General features: G+C 44.6%; 1 protein-coding gene across 1 annotated transcript in view; it reads left to right on the top strand.

The window, feature by feature from the left end:
• Positions 1-7,498: 7,498 nt before the first annotated feature.
• Positions 7,499-22,420, top strand: part of PRICKLE1 (prickle planar cell polarity protein 1) — a 20,547-nt gene continuing 5,625 nt past the window's right edge. The window contains exons 1-6 of the mRNA XM_007454872.1: positions 7,499-7,708; positions 16,566-16,751; positions 18,440-18,553; positions 19,209-19,346; positions 20,071-20,274; positions 21,564-21,750. Coding sequence (XP_007454934.1) covers positions 16,617-16,751; positions 18,440-18,553; positions 19,209-19,346; positions 20,071-20,274; positions 21,564-21,750 — 778 coding nt within the window. The 5' untranslated portion in view covers positions 7,499-7,708; positions 16,566-16,616. The remainder of the gene's footprint in view (positions 7,709-16,565; positions 16,752-18,439; positions 18,554-19,208; positions 19,347-20,070; positions 20,275-21,563; positions 21,751-22,420) is intronic.

Genomic DNA, 22,420 nt, shown 5'->3' with positions numbered 1-22,420 from the left:
TCCCCACTACAAAGTCACCTTGTTTAAGTTGCAGAAAGGGACTTGGGATCTTAGATAAGATAAAGAAATGTTATGGAAAGCTTGGCTGACCTTTTTCATTTGGCAAGAGGCTGCTTGAAATAATTCTTTACTGACACCTCTGTACGAAGGCTTTTTTTTTTTGTAAGCCACAGACTTAAAAAAAAAATTTTTTTTTAATTTTTATTTTTGGCTGCGTTGGGTCTTCGTTGCTGTGCGCGGGCTTTCTCTGGTTGCAGCGAGTGGGGGCTACTTTTGTTGCAGTGAGCGGGCTTCTCATTGCGGTGGCTTCTCTTGTTGCAGAGCACGGGCTCTAGGCATGCGGGCTTCAGTAGTTGTGACTCGTGGGCTCACTAGTTGTGGCTTGCGGGCTCTAGAGTGCAGACACAGTAGTTGTAGCAGACGGGCATAGTTGCTCCAAGGCATGTGGGATCTTCCCAGACCAGGGCTCAAACCTGTGTCCCCTGCACTGGCAGGCGGATTCTTAACCACTGCACCACCAGGGAAGTCCCTGTAAGAACACCTTGATTAGTTATTGTACACAGTAACTGTTAAAAGCTGACCTGCCTTGACTGGCCCAGATTTTTCATTGTGGAGAATCAACCATCTTAGGTAGGAGAGAGTTTAAATAGCTTAAGAAAATACACAGGTGAGTGAAATAGCTTTGATCATGTAGTTCATGAAGTAAAGCAGCAAATATTCTATTACTTTAAAATTTAAGACAAAGCAATATTTATTATGTAGATGTTTTGTACAAAACACTAACTGCTAGGTGTAGACCCCACATAACACAGTAAGTTTCCACTTTTGATTCATCTCCGCAGCTTCGTTGGTTGGGTAGTTCTTCTGCGTAGATTATCTTTCAACCTGAAAGTCATGGGCCTGTTTCCTTCATAGTGATGGACCCTGAGCTCTTTAACACTGGAGGATGCCAATGCTATATTTTAAGGGTGCATTCCAACAGGAAGATAAAGTTTGAGCTTAGAAATGTAAATACTTCAGGTTACCTTGAGTTTGTCTCCCATGGGCAGTGAAATATATCCGCAGTTCTAAGCTGGAGCTTATATCAGGGCTAAAGCATTGGTTGTCTTTCCAGTAAACTAAGGGAACACTGACTCCTTCAGAATGTCAGCCCCCATCTGCCACCCCTCAGTCCTCACCATACACACTGGGCCACCACAGTTCAGTCTGTCTGCCCTCAGAAATCACACCCTCAGACGCCCTGTCTTGTGTTTTCTGCCCTTGACTCCTGGAACGGCTTCTAGGCTCTTCCCATCTGGTTTCCCTGCACTGTTCTCTCTGCCCTCTTTCTAACGAGGGCAAAGATACAGTCATGTCCCTCTTCTTTAAGCTTCTGTGGCTCCCTGTAGCCCCTGGAATAGCTGAGCGGTCCCAGCAGTCCCGGCACACGCAGCCATTTAGAGCCTGTGCAGCTTTGACTGGCTCAACCTGGGCCCTGTTTCCTACACCCAACTCCACTCATTACCCTGATTAACTATTCAAATCCTTACAGGCCCAGCTCAGATGTCACCTCACCTTCCTGGATTCTCACCTTCTAACCAGAATTGATTGATCAACATTTCCTCTTGTTCCTGTATTAGAATTTTAACCACACCTCAACTGTATAATCACAACATATCATGGCTTGTTATGTATTTTGGAAAATTAGACCAGTTGTTTATTTTCCCCGCTCATCTTGTGTATTTTTCTGTGCCTCTATTTTATCAAGATATAAATAGAATATGAAATTTAAATACAAAGTCCTTAAGTTAAGGGGAGGGTCTAGGTCCAATAGTGCTGCCTTTCAACAAATATCTTTTGATTCAACCGAAGAATCTATCGGTGAATCAATGGATGGATTCATGAGGCATAAGCTGGGGCAGCTCCTGTTCCAATGTCTGGCTCCATGGAAATGTGGGACTGGTGACACGCCCTTCCCAAAGTATTATAAATAATGCAGCAGAGACTTCACCCTTGAAGTTTGTGACTGAGCGGAAGATAGCACAGTGAGGAATTATGTATTCATACTTCTTCCTATATCAGCTAATAACTTAAGAAAGTCACTTTCTGCTTCTGAGCTTTTCTTCCTTATATTAATATTGTAGAATATTTTCTTTAATGTTTCTTAAACCATTTACAAAATTTTTATATGATCATTATAAAAAGAAAAAGTTTATAAATAACGTGAAGATACATATAAAAGTACATTTATTTTACAAATATACAGTTGATGCTTGAACAACACAGGTTTGAAACTGCACAGATCCACATACACTTGAATGTTTTTCAGTAGTAAATACCGCACTGCACAGTACTGCACTGCCTGTGGTTGGTTGAGTCTTTGGATGCAGAGGAACTGAGGATAGGGAATTATACATGGATTAATCCCCACGTTGTTCAAGGGTCAACTGTAAACTCAAAAGCGATAGTTTCCCATGATCTGCCATTCCCTAGAAATCATATTAATGGTTTGGTATTTATATTCCTCTAACTAGTTTTGCTATGCACACACTAGCCCATATATTATCAGTTACAACAATGTGATCATACTATATATTGGGATTTGCATCTCAATATTGTCTTGGATCTCTTTTCATGTATAGATCTCTCAATATTTACTGGAAGATTTATTCTTTATTTCTTAACATTTTGGCAGTTTTTCAGCAATGAAATCTTAAGTATGTTTGTATTAAACCACAGGTCTACAGGAGTAGAGAAAGTTGAAGAACTTAAGGAAATGTGCTTGAATCCTGGTTTAATTATCTGTCCACGGAAAGAAACGTTTCCTGGGGTGGGGAAAGGCTATTTCAGAGCAGTTGAAAGTGAGGAGCGGGATGGGCAAAGACGGTTGCCATTTTCTACTAGAAGTCATGACCCTGAGCGAGAGTCAAATGAAAGGACCTGACCCCATATTCTCCCACCCAGCCTGTGCTGTAGACTCAAGACACCTGCCTGGTATTAGTGTCACAACCAGCTATCAAATTTTAAGAGACTGGGCTTCCCTGGTGGCGCAGTGGTTGAGAGTCCACCTGCTGATGCAGGGGTCACGGGTTCGTGCCCCGGTCCGGGAAGATCCCAGCCGCGGATCGGCTGGGCCCATGAGCCATGGCCGCTGAGCCTGCGCGTCCGGAGCCTGTGCTCCGCAACGGGTGAGATCACAACAGTGAGAGGCCCGCGTACCGCAAAAAAAAAAAAAATAAAAGATTGCTATTTTAGTTGAAAAATTGGTTGCGTTCCCTCCTCAGAAGTTCTACCCACCGACCTAGCCCAAACACTAGCATTTTTAGAAATGAAAAAAACTAATACCTTAGCGAAATGATTTATCCCAATGTCACAGAGCCTAGTAATTGACAGAGAATAGACTTAAGTCTCCCAACTCCAAACCCAGTGCATCTGGGTACTTTGCAGGGAGGATTTTCCTCACTCACAAAGGAGGTAGGAGTTGGGGGAGGGGACGGATGGCTGGGAGGACTGGAGTAGTAAGTCTGAAGAGGGATTGGGTGTAGAAAATGTTAAAGAACCATTGCTCTCTAATCACATTGCTTTAAATGTAATCAAAGGGGGAAAGAAAGTAATTTGAGACCTAGAGAAACGGCAACCTATTATAAAACACCATCCAGCCTGTTAACTCTGAGAAGAGCTGATATCTTCCTCTGGGCCCTTCCCTGGGGCTGCTACGGACTTAGCTAATGCCAAAATTTGCATATGTTCAGTGACCCAGCAGGATATACTGCCCCATCGGAGATACGACACAAATCTTTAAAATTAACAAGAAAGTAAAACATTTTTCGTAAACTTTTAGTGGCAACAAATTTGGTGACAAACATGAATTATGATTAAGATTGTTTTTCTGGATCTCGGTTTCTTTTTCTGGACAAGATGTAGGGTCCTACAGGTTGTTGTCAACTCTAACATTGCCTGATTCTGTGATTTTTTTTGTTTGTTTTTGGCCGCACCGTACGGTGGGATCTGAGTTCCCTGACCAGGGATGGAACCGCGCCCCCTGCATGGGAAGCACGGAGTCTTAACCGCTGGACCACCAGGGAAGTCCTCTATGATTCATTTTTTAAGCTATTTTATTTTCATTAGAAACTGCATCCTACAGGTGTTGTGATTCTTTTAGTTACCTATCTCTATATAGTCAGAACTACCCAATTGCTGTCCTGAAAACTAAAACTGTCACCCTACTTAACATTACTTATGCCAACTGCCCCTTCAATTTAGTGAGTGAAATATCATTTGATGAATTTTAGAGCCCTTGATTTCTCTTTTCTATTCAGAAACTTAGACATCCAATCATTTAAATATACTCTTCCTAGATGACTGGCTTTTAGCTACAAATCCTTCCAAATGTCTGAGACCAAGAGCAACTCTTACTTTTAAAGCTAGAAAGCAGGTCTGTTTTACAAATGAAAAAGCAGAAGGAGCAGAAAAGACCTCAAGGTCTCTATATACAAATCATAGGAGAACCAAGGAATAGAGCCCAGGTGTGCTTTATATTTTGTATGTTTATCTCTTTCTTCCAGACCCAATAAAGCTGACTGGCATTTGACAACCAAAATGCTCCCTTCTTTATTTCTCTGCCCTTGGCATTTTTCTGTCTTTTTATCTTAGTCTCCTCCATTAGGACACTGGAGTTCAGTCTGGCTTTTAGGTTAGAAACATTCCTTGTTCAGGTATGGTATGGCTGTGAGGGCCTGAGAGGAATGTCCAAAAATCATTCATTCATTTAACTCGTGTTTACTGAACTTGTCTGCTAAGTGCCAGGCATGAATCTCAGTGCTGAGAATATAGTAACGAATCCCCAAAGTCCCTACCTTCTAGGGGAGAAAAAGCAAACATGAACAAATAGACATATAATGTCAAGCAAAGTGCTGTGAAGACAATAGCACAAATAAAAGAGGGGGTGATATTTGGGATGGGTAGTTGGAAAAGGCCTCTCTGAGTGAGAGCAGAGCAGAGACCAGGATCCCAAGAGGGAACCAAGTCCTGTGAATTTCTGGGCTTCCTTTCTCAACCTCCTGGCAAGTGTGATCTGCAAGCAGTGAATATTCCTCCTGGCTGAAACAAAAGGATGCTGGTTGGGGGTCTTGCTCCGCATCCTGAGTAAGTTCACCCTTGACAATAACAGTGCCTTTCAGACCAGACGAAGGTCTGCTGCATTCAGATTGAACTTTAGTAGGAAGCTTTTAACTGTCTCCAAACTGCTTCATCACTGAAAACACTTACAATAGGCAATAAAGCTGACAGTACTGGTTGAAAATGTAACAAACAGTATTTACAAGTAACTGCATGAGAGGAAGCATACTTACAATGGCTGACATTTAATACTCCTAAGTGTTGCTATGGCTTGTAGTTGGGAGGGTTCTGGGGCCTTGGCTAATGTGTAGTTCTCCATTAAAAGCTTTCAAAAAGGATCCATCCACCAGGCTTGAAGCACTGGCGTGCTGATGCTCCCTTTATTATAATGACACGATAGTTCAGGGTTGGATTTAAATCAGTAATGGACTGTACACTGTCAGTTGATGACTTCCCCAAGAAAGCCCAAAGGGAATGAAATAGGAAAAAGGAAATCTGGCCTAGGTATTCATGGTTAATTTCACAGCCCCACAGAGGAAAGTGGTCACCTGTGAGGTCCACCACCACCCTCTCACAAATCCGCACAGGACCTGAAGGCTAGAGGAGTTCTATATGAGAACTGTTTGGGAACTGTATTCAAAACTGAAGTCTAGATTTGCCAACAGAGAGTCTATTTAAATTACAAATCCTGTTGTCTAAATCAGTGTTTCCAAGCTAGTCTACCAGCCGAGTCGCAACCTTTATTTTTTTCCTTGTCTCTGCCACTTTAAAAAAGTAAGCTAAAAAAAAAAAAAAAAGCAACTTCTCAGATGCCTTGCCTTGCAGCGCAGATAACAGAAATTGGCCACAGAATTATTTACTTGACTGCTCTATTTATGGCAACTTATTTGTGTATTTTTAAGTCAGTTACAATGGGCTATTGTTCAGTTGTATACTGTAGAAACATATATGTTGCAAATCACTCCCAAGGAATCCTGATGGTTTAAGGATTTTTTTAATATATATATAGCCTGAAAAAGAGGTAGGATACCCAAGGAACTGGTGACCATTTTAAGTTTTCATTTATGTGCATTTTATAGACTGATAGAGCTCTTAAATATTGCATGTTTTTCTCTCCCTTCCTTTGGCATTTTTTCACCTTGTGATGAGGCTATTGTAGAAATTAAATTTTGTAGTTCCGAAGACTCAGTCCTCTTCTGTGCGTTATTAATCTATCGTTCCTTTCTGGGCTTGCTTTGAGGTCCTGTTTTTGCTTCTCTTTGTTTTCTGTAGACAACTAATGTCAAGCTTCGCTTTCTCTTAGTGTACCTATAAGTAGCTCAGAAACAAGATTAGCCTTGAGTATGAGCATAGTTCTTGTGTTTGAATAATGATACTCACTTAACCTATTTATAAAAACTCATTCATGTACTTGACTGACTGCATCCCGCGACCTGGTTCCTTTTCTTTTGCTGTTATTTACTGATAAAAATAAATCTCCTGCGCTAAGCAGTAGGAATCTCTCCGAAATGCGAGGAAAGTCCTAAGAGGAGAATTCATATGTTAATGATCCCTTCCAAGTGAGAACTTGGTTAAACGTGCCATTTGCTGACATCATTGTTATGGGCAGAGTGGAGATGATTTCTTTAAGAGGTGGCCTTGCATATGCTCCCAGCGTTTAGTGGCCCGCGCGTGCACCTGCGGGAGGGGGAAGTTTACATAAGCGTCCTGGGGTATTTGCATGTCAGCTGCTCCACTCACTAGGGCTCCCGGGAACGGAGCGGGCGGACCGAGGTAGGTGCTCGAGCTACGAGGCTGGCCAAGTGTGTGTGTGGGGGCAACTTTTCGAGGAGTAGCGTGTGCGCGGGACCTCGTGGAGACCTGCCAGGGGCACGGTTTGCAGTGACAGTTCCTGGAAAGCGGGTGGCAGCGAGATCAGGCCAGGCAGGCGCCTCCTGCGGACTGGAGCCGGGTGCGGAGCAGGGCGTGGATCACAAGCCGGGCTGCCGGCCCGCAGCGCTGCGAGGAGGGTAGGACCGGCAGGAAGCGAAATGGTTACTTTTCTTTAATGCGGGCTCTGGTTACTTCTGAAGATCGCCGGCCCAGGGCCGGCTCCCGGGGCTAGAGGGGAGACGGGTTTTTCTTTCCGCGGTGAAGGATCTTGCAGAGGCGCGGGGCTGGGGCGTGGGGGACGCTGTGGCCTGGGGTAGGCGACTCAAACACGGGGGGAAGCAGAGTCGGCGACGCCGTCGGGGACAGAGGGTCTCTGGGGAACTGGGGGACCTCTTGCCGGTTCACCCACGGCAGGTTAGCTGGCGGCCGCGGGTGAGGATCTCCGCGTTGCACCGAAAGGGGGCTCGCGGAGGACCGGCCGGCGATGGGCGCGTCACGGCGGGCGGTGGCGACCCCTCGCCCGCCGGGCGGGGCCACAGCGCTTGCTGACCCCGCCCTGCTGGGGTCTCCTCCGGAAATGGGTGGGCGCGGGTGACCTGCAGAGCACCCAGCCCTGTTTTTCTCCGGGAGCCACCCGCGCCTGGCCGCCAGCCTCGGCCGGTCGCAGAGCGGGGGCGGCGAGTGCGCGCCGAGGGCTCCGCGGAGGGGCTGCAGGCCGCGTTCGGTCGCGCGGCCGCAGGTGGGGAGCCGCCGTCTGGGTCCCGGGGCTCGATGACAGCCGGGCAGCAGCGGCTGAACGCTGAGACCGCGGGGAGGGCTTCGCGTCCGAAGCTGGGGATAGACGCGGGGATCCGCGGGCACTCCGTGCCGGCGTCCAGCCGCGGGGCGAGTGCGGTCCCTGGGAGATGACGCTGCGACGAGGGCGGCGCGGGGCCCTCTCTGGAGGTGGCGAGGGGGTCGGGAGGCTGCCCTCGCGGGCCTCGCGCCGGTGCCGAGGAGGGCTTCTCTCCCCGCCGCTGGGTCTGGAGCTCGGCTTCTGGGTGCGGGAGGCCGCGGAGGCGGAGGAGCCGGGGGCCGAGTAGGACCTGCGGCCCGGGCGCCCCCTGGCGGCCCGAGCAGCCAGCGCGGCGCGGAGGGTGGGTTTGCGGGACGTGGGGGCGCGGGCTCCCGCTACGAGCGTCTTCCCGAGGCGGGCGCGGAGGGCCCGGCGGAGCCTGGCGGCCCATCACCCGCGGCCCATCTCGAATTAGCCCGCAGGGTTTTCCCGAAGGACTGTGGCATCCTTTCCTCCGACTCCCCTCCCGCGGCCTTTTTAAAAAGCCCGGGTTTTCATGTTAATCTGTGTCAGCTAAGTAAGGCTATGTGTGGAATTTGTTTTTACAACTCGAGTCTCGTGACTTCTCAAACACTTTCTTGAAGTGTTTTCTCTGGAAACTTGTTTCAAATGAGGGCTGTAAGTTTCACAAAGAAGAGTGTTGTTCGAGAGCCAACAGGTGACGGGGTGAAACCCGAGTCTGTGTGTACATTGGAGTCAAGTCTGGCTGCCGTTTCCTTGGGCCGCCGTTGAAAATGGAAATTCAAAAAATCAATAGGAGACTTGAACACGATTTTGAGAAAATATCTGCGTCCCCCCATTATGGAAAATAGTGAATTCATTAGAACAGTGCCTCGCGTGGCCCGTCTTACACCGTAGCCAGCGTTTCGGATTTTATCTTTACAGACCGGTTTACAGCCAAATAACCTGACCTCCAAAGCGCCGCTCTAACAAGGGACCATGCTTTGTCATAATGTTTCCTCCTTTTGTTTAAGCAGGCTGTCTTTCTGTCGTGGAATGTATTTGTGCATGAAATAAGAATGCTTTGAAACCCTGCAGAGTTCCACATTTCCTCTTGGAAAAATGGGTAGCTTCTTGGCATTGGTATGGTGCCTGACGGGCCACTCAGCTGTGGGAAAATGTACAAGTTGGATGGAGGTTTACCTGGAAAATACAGAAAAGGCCAAAGGGCACATGGCCTAATGCCACTAATTGCTGGTATGAAGTCCTTTTAGTCAAGGAATGTTTCCATAAGCAATATCTTCGGATACCTGTTTTTATTTTACAGTTATCATAATTCCTTTCAGTATAAGTCAAATTGGGTTGGCCTCTGTTGGCCATGACTTTTTTATTGTCTTTAGCAGACAGTAGGCTTGAGTGCTGTTTGTGTGAAAACTTGAAAGAGATTACAGTTTAGTGTCATTTACTAGGGAATTCAAATCTTGATTGTAATAGTTTTAAGACCTATGGCTTTTGTAGGTCTTGGACTTTTTTAAAGTTTTTAAGCTAAGGACATCATAAAACTAGGATATATATATACACACACACATACATGCATACATATATACATACATACACTGTGTGTGTGTGTGTGTTGAAAAGGATGGAAGTGTTAGGAGTTTCTGTACTACCAAATTAGTCTGTAGTTAAATTTAACTCACCTGCATATTTAGCCCGGATGAATTAGAGTAGCTCTTGAATGGGTGTGTGTGATCTGCATCTTCTGTGTACAAAGGCCTTGTTAACAAGCAGTTTAACAAAGAAGTCGTTAAGCAGCTTGTGGCCCACAGGATGGCACTTAGCAGCAGGGGACACTTAGGGAATGTTAGCCCAACTGACTTCACAAATCAGTATCTGTTCTGGTTTTTGGTGATCAAAGGACTTGTAACTTCCCTGGGCGTGTTCACACAAGAAATACTTTTGCCTAGGGATCCTATAATGCTATGGTAGTCTTCTCATAGGAACTACAGTGGAATTTCATTGGGAAAAGTATTTGTAATTAGGGGTATGACCTTAGACTTCATTATTCAATGGCAGGCGCTGAAAATTATAGTTTTCTATTTGCATGATTTTAATTTGATTTGGTAACTTGGTCCAAGAAAATGATGAATAATAGGAACCATACCAGAACTGATGTACAGTTATAACCTCAATCTGAATCTGATTGAACTCATTCTCCTCAATGCTCTCAAATCCTAACTCCCCTTCTGACTTGCCTATATAGTATTTCCGTATTGGTGCATCATCTTTCAGCCACCTAGGACTCAGAACTCTGTTTGACCCAGTTTCCCCCTTTCTTATCGGCTCCTTTTACTTTCTCTCCCCAAGCCACCATGTTTAGGCTCTCTTGATGACAGTGGGCTAATAGGCCCCTTCCAGGTTCCTTTTCTCTTTTAATTTTAAGACCAGGAGTGGCACCCTCCTACTCATATGCATTTTGTCCTTTCTCATTAGGGTTAAGCCCAAAGTCTTCTGCTTGAGATGTGTAATTCTTGAAAATGTTACTCAGTGCATAGATGACCATGGTCATCTATTGTTGCTTCTTTGGAAGAACGTGTCTTCCAGCAAAATGTCAACTCTTTACTGCCTCTGGACCTTCATATACTGTGTTGACCTGTTAAGCTTTTTAAGGAAAATAGTAAAGGCTCATTTATGTATATGTCAAGATCAATCAAAATAATAATCCTTAACTATCCTGGGTGCAGCATACAGCCCAGCAGAAAAGAAATGATCTCCAAATGGCCAAAATAGCATAGCAAAATAATAAGGCAGTTTTTAATTTTGAATAACACCTTCACATACTGTATGTTATCTTTCTTAACCAGTGATTACTGTGCTTATGGGAGGAATGCTTAAGCCCTTGTCCACAGCATAATTATTCTGTATACTTTTGGACAACTTTTCAAACTGTATTTGCCTAATTTATGGAATACTGAAAGCAACAAATTAAAGGCACGTGTCTGAAGCCATGCAATTCTGGACATCACCTCAGCGTTGTGAGATAGCCCTCAACTCCTCCCAACTGGATGGCTGACTTAGAACTCCATTTGCTGGAATCCTGAAGCCAGTGTTCTTTATATTATTCATTTTCTACTCAAAATGAAAACAAATGGTCAGCCAAAGGCTAAATCACATATAACTTACACACATACCACCATAAAAGAAAGCAAGGAAATTCCAAATGGAATTTGGAAACATTCTTATCACAGTGGGTACTTTTTTTGTTTTTTAAGTTCTAGCTCTTAATGGAATAAATGTCAGTTTCCTTGATTTTTGATGTTTCCCAGAATGACTCAATAATGGTCTTTAAATATAAGGATGAATGAATGAGTGAAGTAAATGAATCTGGAAAGTAAATCTCACAAGGAACCCCTCCTTAAATGAATGAATTTGGGGAACAAGTGCCATGTCACAGCCAGTCATATACTGGGTGCTCCCAATTTTTGCTTTGCCAAAGACACCTGGAAAGACCCTGCCATGCTCCGCAGACATGGGGTGTGTGTGTATATGTCTGTGTCAGAGATTTTATGTAGGGACTGGTTAGAAGCTCACTCTGAGGGCCAGTAGTGGCCAACAGTTTATCAAAATTGCCCTTCAGGAGTCTAGGGTGTCCCGAACTCACAAAGAAGATGCAACTCCCCTGTCAACATTCGGTCTTTGTTACTAAAGTGTTCTTATTCTGAATGTCACTGGTCAGCTTCAAGATGTGTGTAAGCAGTGGAAGTAACAGTGGCGACTGGTACAAGTCAGTGGTAACTTTAATTCTTTATATTCATATAATTATTTTCTTCTTTAAAACTTTCACATCCTTAGGCCATCTTTGGAAGGAAAATAGTTGCTGTTTTAAAGAACCAGGTCCCACAATGTTTGGTGACTTGTCAAAGGTCTGAGGACTTCAGGGCTGAGCTTACCGAATGCCCGGGGCAACAGGTTGCCTTCCCTCAGCACTGCTTCTGTCCCTTGGGTCAGGTGTTCTCTTGACAAGTATATGATGATTGAGAAGTCATACATCTGCCAGCTGTTTGTCTCTGAGTCTTTTTAAATGGTGAGAAGTAGCTATTTAACTTTTTTTTTTTTTATTTAACTATTTTGAAGGAAGAAGGGAAAAAAGGACAAAGGTGGGAGATGGGACTCTTCAACATTGTTGCATGGCTTTTGGGGAGCAACCCCGAATCCTCGTGTTTCTGGGAAAAAGTATGTCATCTCTCCTTACCCAACCTCAGGCCTCTTTGACAGTGGTTTTAGCTTTAAAGATGTTGCTTCCACTACACATTTCCTTCATGGTCAGACTCAAACCGTTTTACTTCTTTTCCCTGCCTTATCAGACTTATTTACATCCAGAATCATAAAGACATTGGGGCGGTGGGGTCCCTACTGGTTCCTTAACAAACCTAGCACAGAATTGGTTAATGCATGATTGTCTTTCACTTGTGATTGAGTTCATTCAGTTTATGGCAGCATTTCAAGACCAGGACAATAAACCTGCCTCAGAATAAGCACGGAATACTGGCGGCCTGAGCTATTTTGGCTTTTTTATTCTATTTATCTCTAACATATAACACGGTACCTTGCACATAGTTTTTTTGGGTTTTTTTTTGTTTTTTTTTGCGGTACGTTGGCCTCTCACTGCTGTGGCCTCTCCCGTTGCGGAGCACAGGCTCCGGACGCGCAGGCTCAGCGGCCATGGCTCACGGGCCCAGCCGCTCCGCGGCACGTGGGATCTTCCCAGACCGGGGCACGAACCCGTGTCCCCTGCATCAGCAGGCCGACTCTCAACCACTGCGCCACCAGGGAAGCCCGCACATAGTTTTGTTTTTAAATAACCTTTTTTTAAAGAGAATATGTTTAATTTAACTGGGGTTAGGTAAGAGAATGTGAAAAATACTTCCAGATGGTTCCCACAGAAGTGTGTGGGTGTGTTGGTGAGGCTGAGGAGGATGAGGTGGGGGTGACATGGCAAAGGAGGGAAGATGCAAACAGCTGGTGAGTCTGGGTGAAAGGCTGTCTAGGAGTTCCTTACACTTCTTACAACTTCTCTGAAGTTTGAAATTACATCAAACTAAAAATGTACAAAAGTAGTGAATAACATACAAAATGACTAAAGGCCAAGTCACAGGACGGGGCCACTCTTGTCCACGTTAAGTGTGGTTCTGCTAAAAAGAAATCTCGAAGAGCTGTTGCCCTCCATATCAAAGCCCACAGCAGAATAGTCCTGTTTCAGTTATCATTCAGCTTACTTGCAAACCTGATTTGTGGGCCCTGTTTCACAGGTCAACCTTAAGAGACAGCACCTGGAAAGAGAATGAATGGAATTTTCCTGTTAGATCTGATTCAGCCGTGGTTTCATGTTTGGCCTAAAAGGTAGTATTTTGGCAAAGCAAACACAACCACGTGTGGATGGCATTCGGAAGACCCTTCATCATCACCCAGAGAGCATAAGTAATGGCCAGCCTTCCCTCTTTCTCTCATGCCGCAAAGCAAATACCATGTAGTAATGTAAATGTCTACATCAGGTATATTTGTGAGATCACATTTTTGTCAGTTATTTTATACATTCTTGCATGTGCAAGAACCATGCTGCTCCCATATGACGAAGTCTGAGATGGTGATATACTTAACAGTATGCTTTCTGGGCCTGCTGACAAGACGGGTAATTTCTAAAAGAAAAATCCAACTTCAGGCTGTTATGCTATCAGGTAGAGAAAAAATACCTAGTGGTAATGCAGCATGTGTACCACTGCCTGGCACGTGGAGGTCGCGCGAAGTAACATTATTTTTTAATATTTCTTTCTTTCTTTCTTTGGTTGTGCTGGGTCTTGGTGGCGGCATGCAGACTCTTAGTTGCGGCTCGCATGTGGGATCTAGTTCCCAGACCAGGGATCGAACCTGGGCCCCCTGCATTGGGAGCACAGAGCCTTGTCCGCTGGACCACCACAGAAGGCCCTATATATTTTTTTAATGTTTATTTTTTGGCCAGCTCTTAGAACTTGTTAGTAAATGTAATGTTTTGTCATTTTAAGTAATTATCCTCTGATATAAAGGAAAACGAGAGGCTTTCTCCAAATTAAGAATGCTGAAGCAACAGCTCATGAGGCCATTGAAGACTTATAATCCTTTTTGACTATGTGCCCCCTCTGGGTGACGTGGACTGGCCCCCTCCGGTGGTGTCATCGCGCCTGTCTGCAGTGCAGCAGCCTGACTACTTCACCAAAGAAAAGGTTCCACCCAGGAGGTACTGCAGGGCTGTAGGGGCTTAAGGTCACCCATGAGCCCAGTGCTAAGGCCACTCCCCTTGGACAGCTGACCCGTGGAGGATCGCCCTGAGGCTCGGTTTCCTCCTCAGTTTTAAGCCAGATACACCCTCGTGGGGTTGCTTGACGTGGTGATCAGATGTCACAGCACTGATCATGCCAGGCTAGGCACAGAGGTGAGAGGTAGCTGTCAGAGTGTCAACACAGGACGCTGAAAGCTGCGCCTGTGTCACTCATGTTCCTTCAGTTCATCACGAAGTTCGTCGCTTCGCTGATGAGTGGTGAGTGACAGTTCAGTTTGAACCGAGGCTGGGATGGCTGTGGGAGCTGCAGGCTGGAGACGCGGCCGGCACGTCCAGGTGATTGGGAGAACAGGACCATGGCACTGAGTGCTAAGTAATTTCCCTTGATGAGGGCAGTCATTTTCTGTGCAGTTTCCACAGAAGTCTAACCAGGCAATATAGCTGTCAAAGTAATTCAGCTCTTTGGCAATCTGCATCTTTATTCTAGCCTGGAAAATTTGCAGTTTGTCTTAATTTGTGGTGTTTTCTCTTGTTTTAAAATATAGTGACATTTAAGGTTTAGGTTCTAGTTAATATTTATGATCTTAGTAAGTCTGTGCAGAGCAGGTACCTTCACATTTCCTTCCTCAGCCAGATTTGGCAAAGGGTAGATGTGCGTATTTCATGATTCAGGTTCATTTGCATTGAAGGCACCCATTCTCCTGGTGCGGGTATTTGAGCTACTGATTAAATTCTTAACCTCTAGTTCTCTTCCTTCCGTATGGGGGGAGTGGTGTTTTTTCAAAACAAAAGGGAAAGACTAGATCCAAGAAATGTTCTGACTTTCATTAACACGTTCTTTTTTACTGAGGAGTACAAGGAATGTGCCAATGTTTAGAAAGCCTTTCCTCAGACATGAATGAAGTGCACCGGTGTGAACTTATGTCTTGTGTAAAAGGTCAGTCCCTCCCAGTGGTGGGGCAGGAAATAAGGTCATCTTTACTTTTTGTTTGGGGTGAATGAAAGTTACATTTATTAGTTGGAATAATATCTACTGTTGGGCATTGCTTCTCCCTAATAAAGATTGTAGCCATTGGATGTTTGGCCTCGCATTTGTGAACTGTTACAATTTTAATTTTTTAGTGTCCTTTGACTCATCAGATAAAAATCGTCAGTTTTCATACTCACAGGCTTTAATAGGTACCATGTTCTAACAATAAGTATCTAGTGTTGCACTGTGAGAGTCACTGACAAATGACTGTCAGGCTGACAATGTTTACGTTCCACTGTCTTTCCTACTTGTTGCAGCAAATGAGAGGATTTTTTAAGGCAGAAGAGTTTTTGGAAGCCTGATGTGTCAGACACACAGTGTGACTAGACTCTGGTTTTTAGTTGTGAGACCTTAGGCAAGTCACTTAACTTCCCTGAGCCTCGTTTGCTTTAAAATGGGGTTGGGCTAATTATCTGTAAATTTCTTTCCTTTTTTTGGTGGAGGGAAAGGGGCAGGTATAAAAAGCTGCATCTGATCCTGAAAGTCTTGTATCTTTTTTTTCTTCTTAGTGCCTGGGGACAAGGGATGATTTTTCAGAATTGGAAGAAACGTAGAAGGAACATACATGGTGATAACAAAGTTCCTGGGCTGTAGGTCAGGGACTGTTGTCTTGACACCTTTATAGGCCTTCATCTGAGGAGACTTTCAGAGGCGGACTTACCCTGGTGGCGCAGTGGTTAAGAATCTGTGCCCCGCAGCAGGCTGAGAGCATGCAGTACAGTAGGTACTGCAGAGCTTTTCAGTGGAAGCCTTCTAGTAACACCACTAAACACGAGTTGTCACCACGCTGGATTTTATTTTAACCTGGTGCTTGGATTCAATTACTGTCTTATGAAGGAACTCATTACTGAACGTCTGGCTGACTTTAGCCCATGGATAGTAAAGGCTTGCGGATTTAATGTGCTGTGAAAGGATTTAACTGTGCTATTTCTACTCCGAAGTTCAGTGCCTCTCAAACTTTATTGGAAACCTGAAACCTAAGCAGTGTGGCCCAGCCGACCCAATCTGTGCAGGCAGCTGTGCTCCGCTGGGAAGATGGATGAGGAAATGCAGGGAACCAAGTGGGGTGACTGGAGCCATCTTTTCACGGCACACAGTAGTGGGCAAGGCCCGGGGGTGCAAGCCCAGCTTCTTCCTACAACCCCTGAGGCTTCACAGGATTTCATTTGTGGGCAGTCAGCAAAGCAGTTTTCTTGAGAACCTTTCTAATGAACAGTGTGTAGAGAAGCACCTTTTAAAGGCATCTGGAAGTAAACATTTGGGTGGCATTTTCTGAAATGCTGAGCTGGTAAAGGGCCTCTTTCCGAATCACGCGGCCCTAGATTCTAAGTTCCGGGGGCCTGGGAACGGTGACACTGGCATCTTGGTCCCTTTCTCTGGGCCCCGCCGTGCGTACGCGGGCATTCAGTAAAAGCTCTTGGAGGGTGAGAGCAATGCCTTCGGGTTCATCTCTTCGGTTTGTCTTATATTGCCCACAGCAGCCACTGTCTGATGTCCTGTGACTGAGAAGCTGGCTGTTTGACTTTGTTATGATGCCTTTGGAGATGGAGCCCAAAATGAGCAAACTCGCCTTCGGGTGCCAGCGGAGCTCCACGTCAGATGACGACTCGGGCTGTGCGCTGGAGGAGTACGCCTGGGTCCCCCCAGGCCTCAGACCCGAGCAGGTAGGAACCGAGTCCTCTGCTTTTCTATTTTTCAGTGTGATTTAAGGTCTTCAAGGGTTTTTTTTTTTTTTTTTTTTAATGATCGACTATCACTGTCACAGTGACATGCTGTGTCCTTGGGCCTCACTCTTTGGATGGTTTTAAATTTTTGCTTTTAAGGTCACACTTAGTTTCTCCATGGAAGTTTTCAATCCCTTTTGTACTCCTGGATCCAGAAGCCCTATAAGGATGCTATTTTTGCCCTACTGAGTGAAGACCAGAGTACTGCCTATGCATTTGTCATGTGGATTTCTGACTGGGGTGTCCCTTTGGAGAGAGTGGGAGGAGTTTAACTTTTTAAAAAACTTCAGTAACAACAAAAAGGTAATCAAAGGAAAGGGGAAAGTTTCCAAGTCAGTTCTCAGCAGTGCCTTTGCTTTGGAAGAGAGGAGATACAGAGCTGTGAGAGACCATCTGAAGTGTTGTTGCGTAGGATTTGACCTTTGATAACCATGCACATGAAAGATTCTGTCACCACATGGTGTAAATTGGAAAAAAAAGAGCTCATTTTGTGCTTTGTTGTACTGTTATTTTAAGGAAGATGAGAACATTCTGTGTACCTATTTTTATCTTCCCAATATCCTTATATGATGAACTTATTAAAAATTGCTGGTGTTAGACATAAGGGCCAAGATAGTTTGAAATTAAAAGAGCCAATTAAGCGTATGATTGCTTCTGAGTTATGGTTGTGTTTCCCATTTTGGTGGGAGCTCCGATTCATCCGGGGTCTAGAACAATACCTGGCACACAGGTAGCTAGTATTCAGTAAGTGTTTACAACCGTACAAGCTCCTACGGCTGATACAGTGGAAGAGGGTGGCGAGCTGGTCCTCCAGGCAGGCAAGCAATGTTTTGATAAACTGCTTCTTAAGAGAGAACCCTTCTTGCAGCTTAGGGTGAGTAGGTTTTGTGAGACACTAAGATATTGAAGCAGACAGGTCCCAAATTCCCTAATCTCCTACTTTTTTTCCTTCAATCCTTTTCATCTTTCCTCAGCACTGCAGTATCCTTCGCAGTACTCATTAAGGATTTTCTTTAGATACAACAGAAAGGAAAAAAAAAAATCTCAAACAAAAACTGAGTTCTCCTTTCAAAGTGAACTAAGTACAGGTTAATATAGCTCCCTTCCAGTTTCCTTGGGGAAATTGACTCCAGATATTTAGAAAATAGCACCCATGCAAGCAAAGAAAGCTGAAGCTTGAGAGAACCTGATAAGGGAGAGTTTACAGAGTTTAACAAAAAAGCTTTTGTCTTTGCAACGTGTAACATTCAGAGAGCAAATCCAATGTGTTGTGTCGTGGCTGGATTGTGGACAGTGTCACACAGCCCTGTGTGGTCATTTCCAGTATTCATTTAGGACTCTCTCGGCTGACCCTAGCATTAAATGTGCATGTCTTATGGTCCATAATTTATGGTGCCCCTAATTGTCACTATGAATTGCATTCCTGAAGAGCAATTTAGCAGCTGGATGCTAGCTATCTGAGGGTTTGCAGTTCTGCTGAGTTGGCTCAGCTGCTCTTCTCATTAGCTACAAGTAGCCAAATCCTGTCAGAGGCCAGAGCCAGTACCTAAAGGGCAGGGTAACTTGAAGATGGAATGAGCTGAAGTGTTCACTTCCTGTGTGCTGACGTCCTCTTCTCTCTTTCTCAGATCCAGCTCTATTTTGCTTGCTTACCAGAGGAAAAGGTTCCTTATGTTAACAGCCCTGGAGAGAAACACCGCATTAAACAGCTTTTGTACCAGTTGCCACCACATGATAATGAGGTAAAATAACAGGAAGAAGGCTAATTAGGGGGGAAAAAAAAAAATCCACCTTGAGCATCATGGTGCCTCCCATAAACCCCAGCTCCTCCCTGGCTAGGGCCCTTTTGTCCTCCTTCAGTTAAAATTGGGCCGGAGAATACAGCTTTCCATTCTTTAAGAGAGAAAAGGGTGTCAGTGCAATAAACTTAACACAAGTTGGTTTTTACAGTGTTTGCAACCACCCACCAGTAATCAGGAGCCTACAGATTCCTGCGATCTCCCTACTCCTTCACCCAGAGTCAGTGCTTTATGGTGGCTCAGGCCTGCAGTGGACTTGAGTGCCTGTAGAATGTAGAATGAAGGTGGCAATTAGCAAGTTTAAACCTTTTGTAGAAAGGTTCATGTCTTATGTTTTTTTAGTGTCTCTGCTAAGAGTTTAAACTTTTCATCTTTAAAAAAAAAAAAAAGGACTATTCCTTCAAATTGCATTTCCCTTTTGCTAGAGAGGCTGCAGGATTTGGTGTCATTTTAAACGTATGGGGTCATTTTTAAACTGGCGATTCACGGGGGCAGGCCAGCTCAACTTGCTGTTTTATTTCCTGAAACTTGATTCTGGAAATAATTGGTGACGGATGCTGTTTGTTTCAGAGTGGTGCTTCTGTTTCTTTCTGTGAAGGTGCGGTATTGCCAGACTTTGAGTGAAGAGGAGAGAAAAGAGTTGCAAGTGTTCAGTGCTCAGCGGAAGAAAGAAGCACTCGGAAGAGGGACGATTAAACTTCTGTCCAGAGCAGTGATGCACGCTGTGTGCGAGCAGGTAGCCGGTTCTAGGATGAGTAGTGATGTGCGTGGATCAGCTCGTGGGGTATGGGGCAGCGCCGGCACAGGCGTGGGCCCTAAAAGCCTCCAAAAACTGAGAGAAGGAAAGGCAGCGTAGCTTCTTACTACGTGGGGATTCGTGTTGGTAACTGGCTACACTGCTGTGTATTATGGGGGAGGCATGTAAACATCGGGAGAAATCCGGCCTTTCGTGGGGTCTTGGCTTGGAGTGCGGTGCTGGGGTGCACCTAGTGTTCAAGAATGCAGGGACGTAATGAAGACATTCAGGGCCTCCTTACTGGCTGTCCTCAGAGTAGGAGTATATCCAACAGGAGGACGCCTCCAGAAAGCCACTGCGCATGTTCCGAGGAGCAGTCCAGTGTGGTAGTAAATCTGAGGCATGTTCATTCCAGTGGAGAATCATGAACGATCCAACATTAAAGAGCAGGACGGGGGGCTTCCCTGGTGGCGCAGTGGTTGAGAGTCCACCTGCCGATGCAGGGGACGCGGGTTCATGCCCCGGTCCGGGAAGATCCCACATGCCCCGGAGCGGCTGGGCCCGTGAGCCATGGAAAAAAAAAAAAAAAAAAAAAAAAAAAGAGCAGGAGGGGACAGAAATTAAAGTTTCGCTGACAAACTCGGGATTTAGCATAAAGTGGAAAAGGCTGAGAATGCAGTCATTCAAAAGGGGTCATTTAAGATCTAAATCCTTTTGTTTTTAGTGTGGGTTGAAAATAAATGGAGGTGAAATTGCAGTGTTTGCCTCTCGAGCGGGCCCTGGAGTATGCTGGCACCCATCCTGTTTTGTCTGCTGCACGTGCAACGAGCTGCTTGTCGACCTCATCTATTTTTATCAGGATGGAAAAATTCACTGTGGCCGGCACCATGCTGAGCTGCTCAAACCCCGGTGTTCGGCATGTGACGAGGTAAAAAAGTTCATCCCTTAACACTGGAAAAAAATAAGCTTCTAGTAAGCCAATATTCCACTGTTCACACCTAAGCAAAATACAAATCTCTCCTGCTTGCGCTGTGTGTGTACATTTTTAAGATAACCCTTCACGTTGGTACAACGGAATGATATGCAGCTAATAAAGAGAAAGCAGCAGGTGTCTTTGTGTATTGCTAAGCAGCATGTCCTTGATGGACTGTGAGAAGAAAGCAAGTTGCAAGAAGAGTGCAGCAATTGATCTTACTTCTGTTAAAGGGGAGAAGAACAAGACTATACATATTTGCAAACACTCAGCAATGGTATGTAAAGACATACACTAAGTTAACAGTGGTGAGCATGTTAACTCAGGGGAGGGCTGGTGGTGTGAAATGAAATTCTTTTCCTTAAGCTCTTCATTTTTAAGTAATTTTAGATTTATAGAAGAGTTGCAAAGATACAGAGAGTCCCTGTGTACCCTTCTCCCAGCTCGCTCTATTGTTAAAATGTCTCACGTAACCATGGTATATGCATCAAAACTAAGACGTTAACTCTGGTGTAATACCATTAACTAAACCATAGATTTTATTTAGATTTCCTCAGTTTTTCTACTGATGTCTCCTTTTTATTCCAAGACCCCATCCAGGGAACCTCATTGCATTTATTCATTATTATCTCCCTAGTCTACTTTAATCAGTGACAGTAAACTTTCAGTTTTTACTTTTATATGTGAAGTTTTTTCAATGATGTGCTATTTGAAAATTTTTTGAAACCAAAAATGTAAAGAAATTAAAAGTCCTTAATCTGGAGACGGCACCGTCAAACGAAGTGTTATCTACACGAGTGGTGTTCACATAATCCAGCATTCAGAGAGCGCTAACTATGTTGACTCCACAGCCACTTTAATGAGTTTTCATTAAAAGATGCACAGACCACTAAATTATTTCAATGTTAATGTATTCTTTGCCAGATTATGCCAACAAAGTGTGATTGCGGAGCAAAAATAGGACCAAGTGAATTATATCCAATGTAGAATTGTGTTTTGTTTTTAAAAGCATAAGCATGCACTTAGTTTCTCTTTTTCAACGTTTTCACTTTCTGTTCTTGTTTTATAGCTAAATCAAGTTAGTCAGTTAAGCTTAAGGCTGTAAGAAACAAAGTACACTGTCTGAGCGGCTTTAAGATCCAGTGCCTGTCAGTTGCCCAGCAAACTGCCCAGTGCAGTTACTTGACCTTTAAAATCGTTCACAATGATTTTTTTTCATCCTATGGCCTCATATTCCTCTGAAGATAATTTTTGCTGATGAGTGCACAGAAGCAGAGGGTCGCCATTGGCACATGAAACACTTCTGCTGCCTTGAGTGCGAGACGGTCCTGGGGGGACAGAGGTACATCATGAAGGACGGCCGCCCGTTCTGCTGCGGCTGCTTCGAGTCCCTGTACGCCGAGTACTGTGAGACCTGCGGCGAGCATATTGGTGCGTCCATGGCCCAGCCTGTTGGCTCTGTCACTTATCCATCAGTCTGTCTCTGATTACTCACACTCTTTTTTCTTTCTTTCCTTTTTTTTTTTGTTTTTTTAATTGAGGGATAGTTTACATACTGTGAAATGTATATGTTTTAAATGTTTCAGTTTGATGAGTTCTGATAAATGGGTGTATACTGTATTCTCATTACTTCTGCTAGTTGTGTTCTGTAGAGTTGCCGTGAACACTGAATTACCCCATACTGAGCCATTGGTCCTAGGGATACAGTGGGTTAGGTTCCTGTGAGCCTCTGGTCGCAACATTGTCATCAACCAATCAATATATAATCTTGTTTTGTGTATGTTTAGGTTTAAAGATACCTTATTTAATATATGTTGTTGATTCATTAACATTGAACTCACAGCCAACAGCACTGTAACTCCTGCCTGAACAAAGCTTATCTAACACATGGATTGCTTCTCCAAGGCACATCACAGCCTCCTTGCGCTTAGGAACACTAGACAGCACTTCAGCTCTATGCTTGGGCCATTTTAAACAGCAAAACCACCAACAGAAAGCACAAAAAATGCGAAAAAATGGCCCTAAATCGGCCGCAGGTGTGAGTGCAGTAGTGCCCTTTGACCCCAGCTGGGACACACACACACACACACACACACACACA

The sequence above is a fragment of the Lipotes vexillifer genome, unplaced genomic scaffold, assembly GCF_000442215.2.
Source record: "Lipotes vexillifer unplaced genomic scaffold, Lipotes_vexillifer_v1.1 scaffold707, whole genome shotgun sequence".
NCBI lineage: Eukaryota > Metazoa > Chordata > Mammalia > Artiodactyla > Lipotidae > Lipotes > Lipotes vexillifer.
The sequence above is the reverse complement of the archived record's forward strand: the minus strand, read 5'-3'. Positions and strand labels throughout refer to the sequence as shown.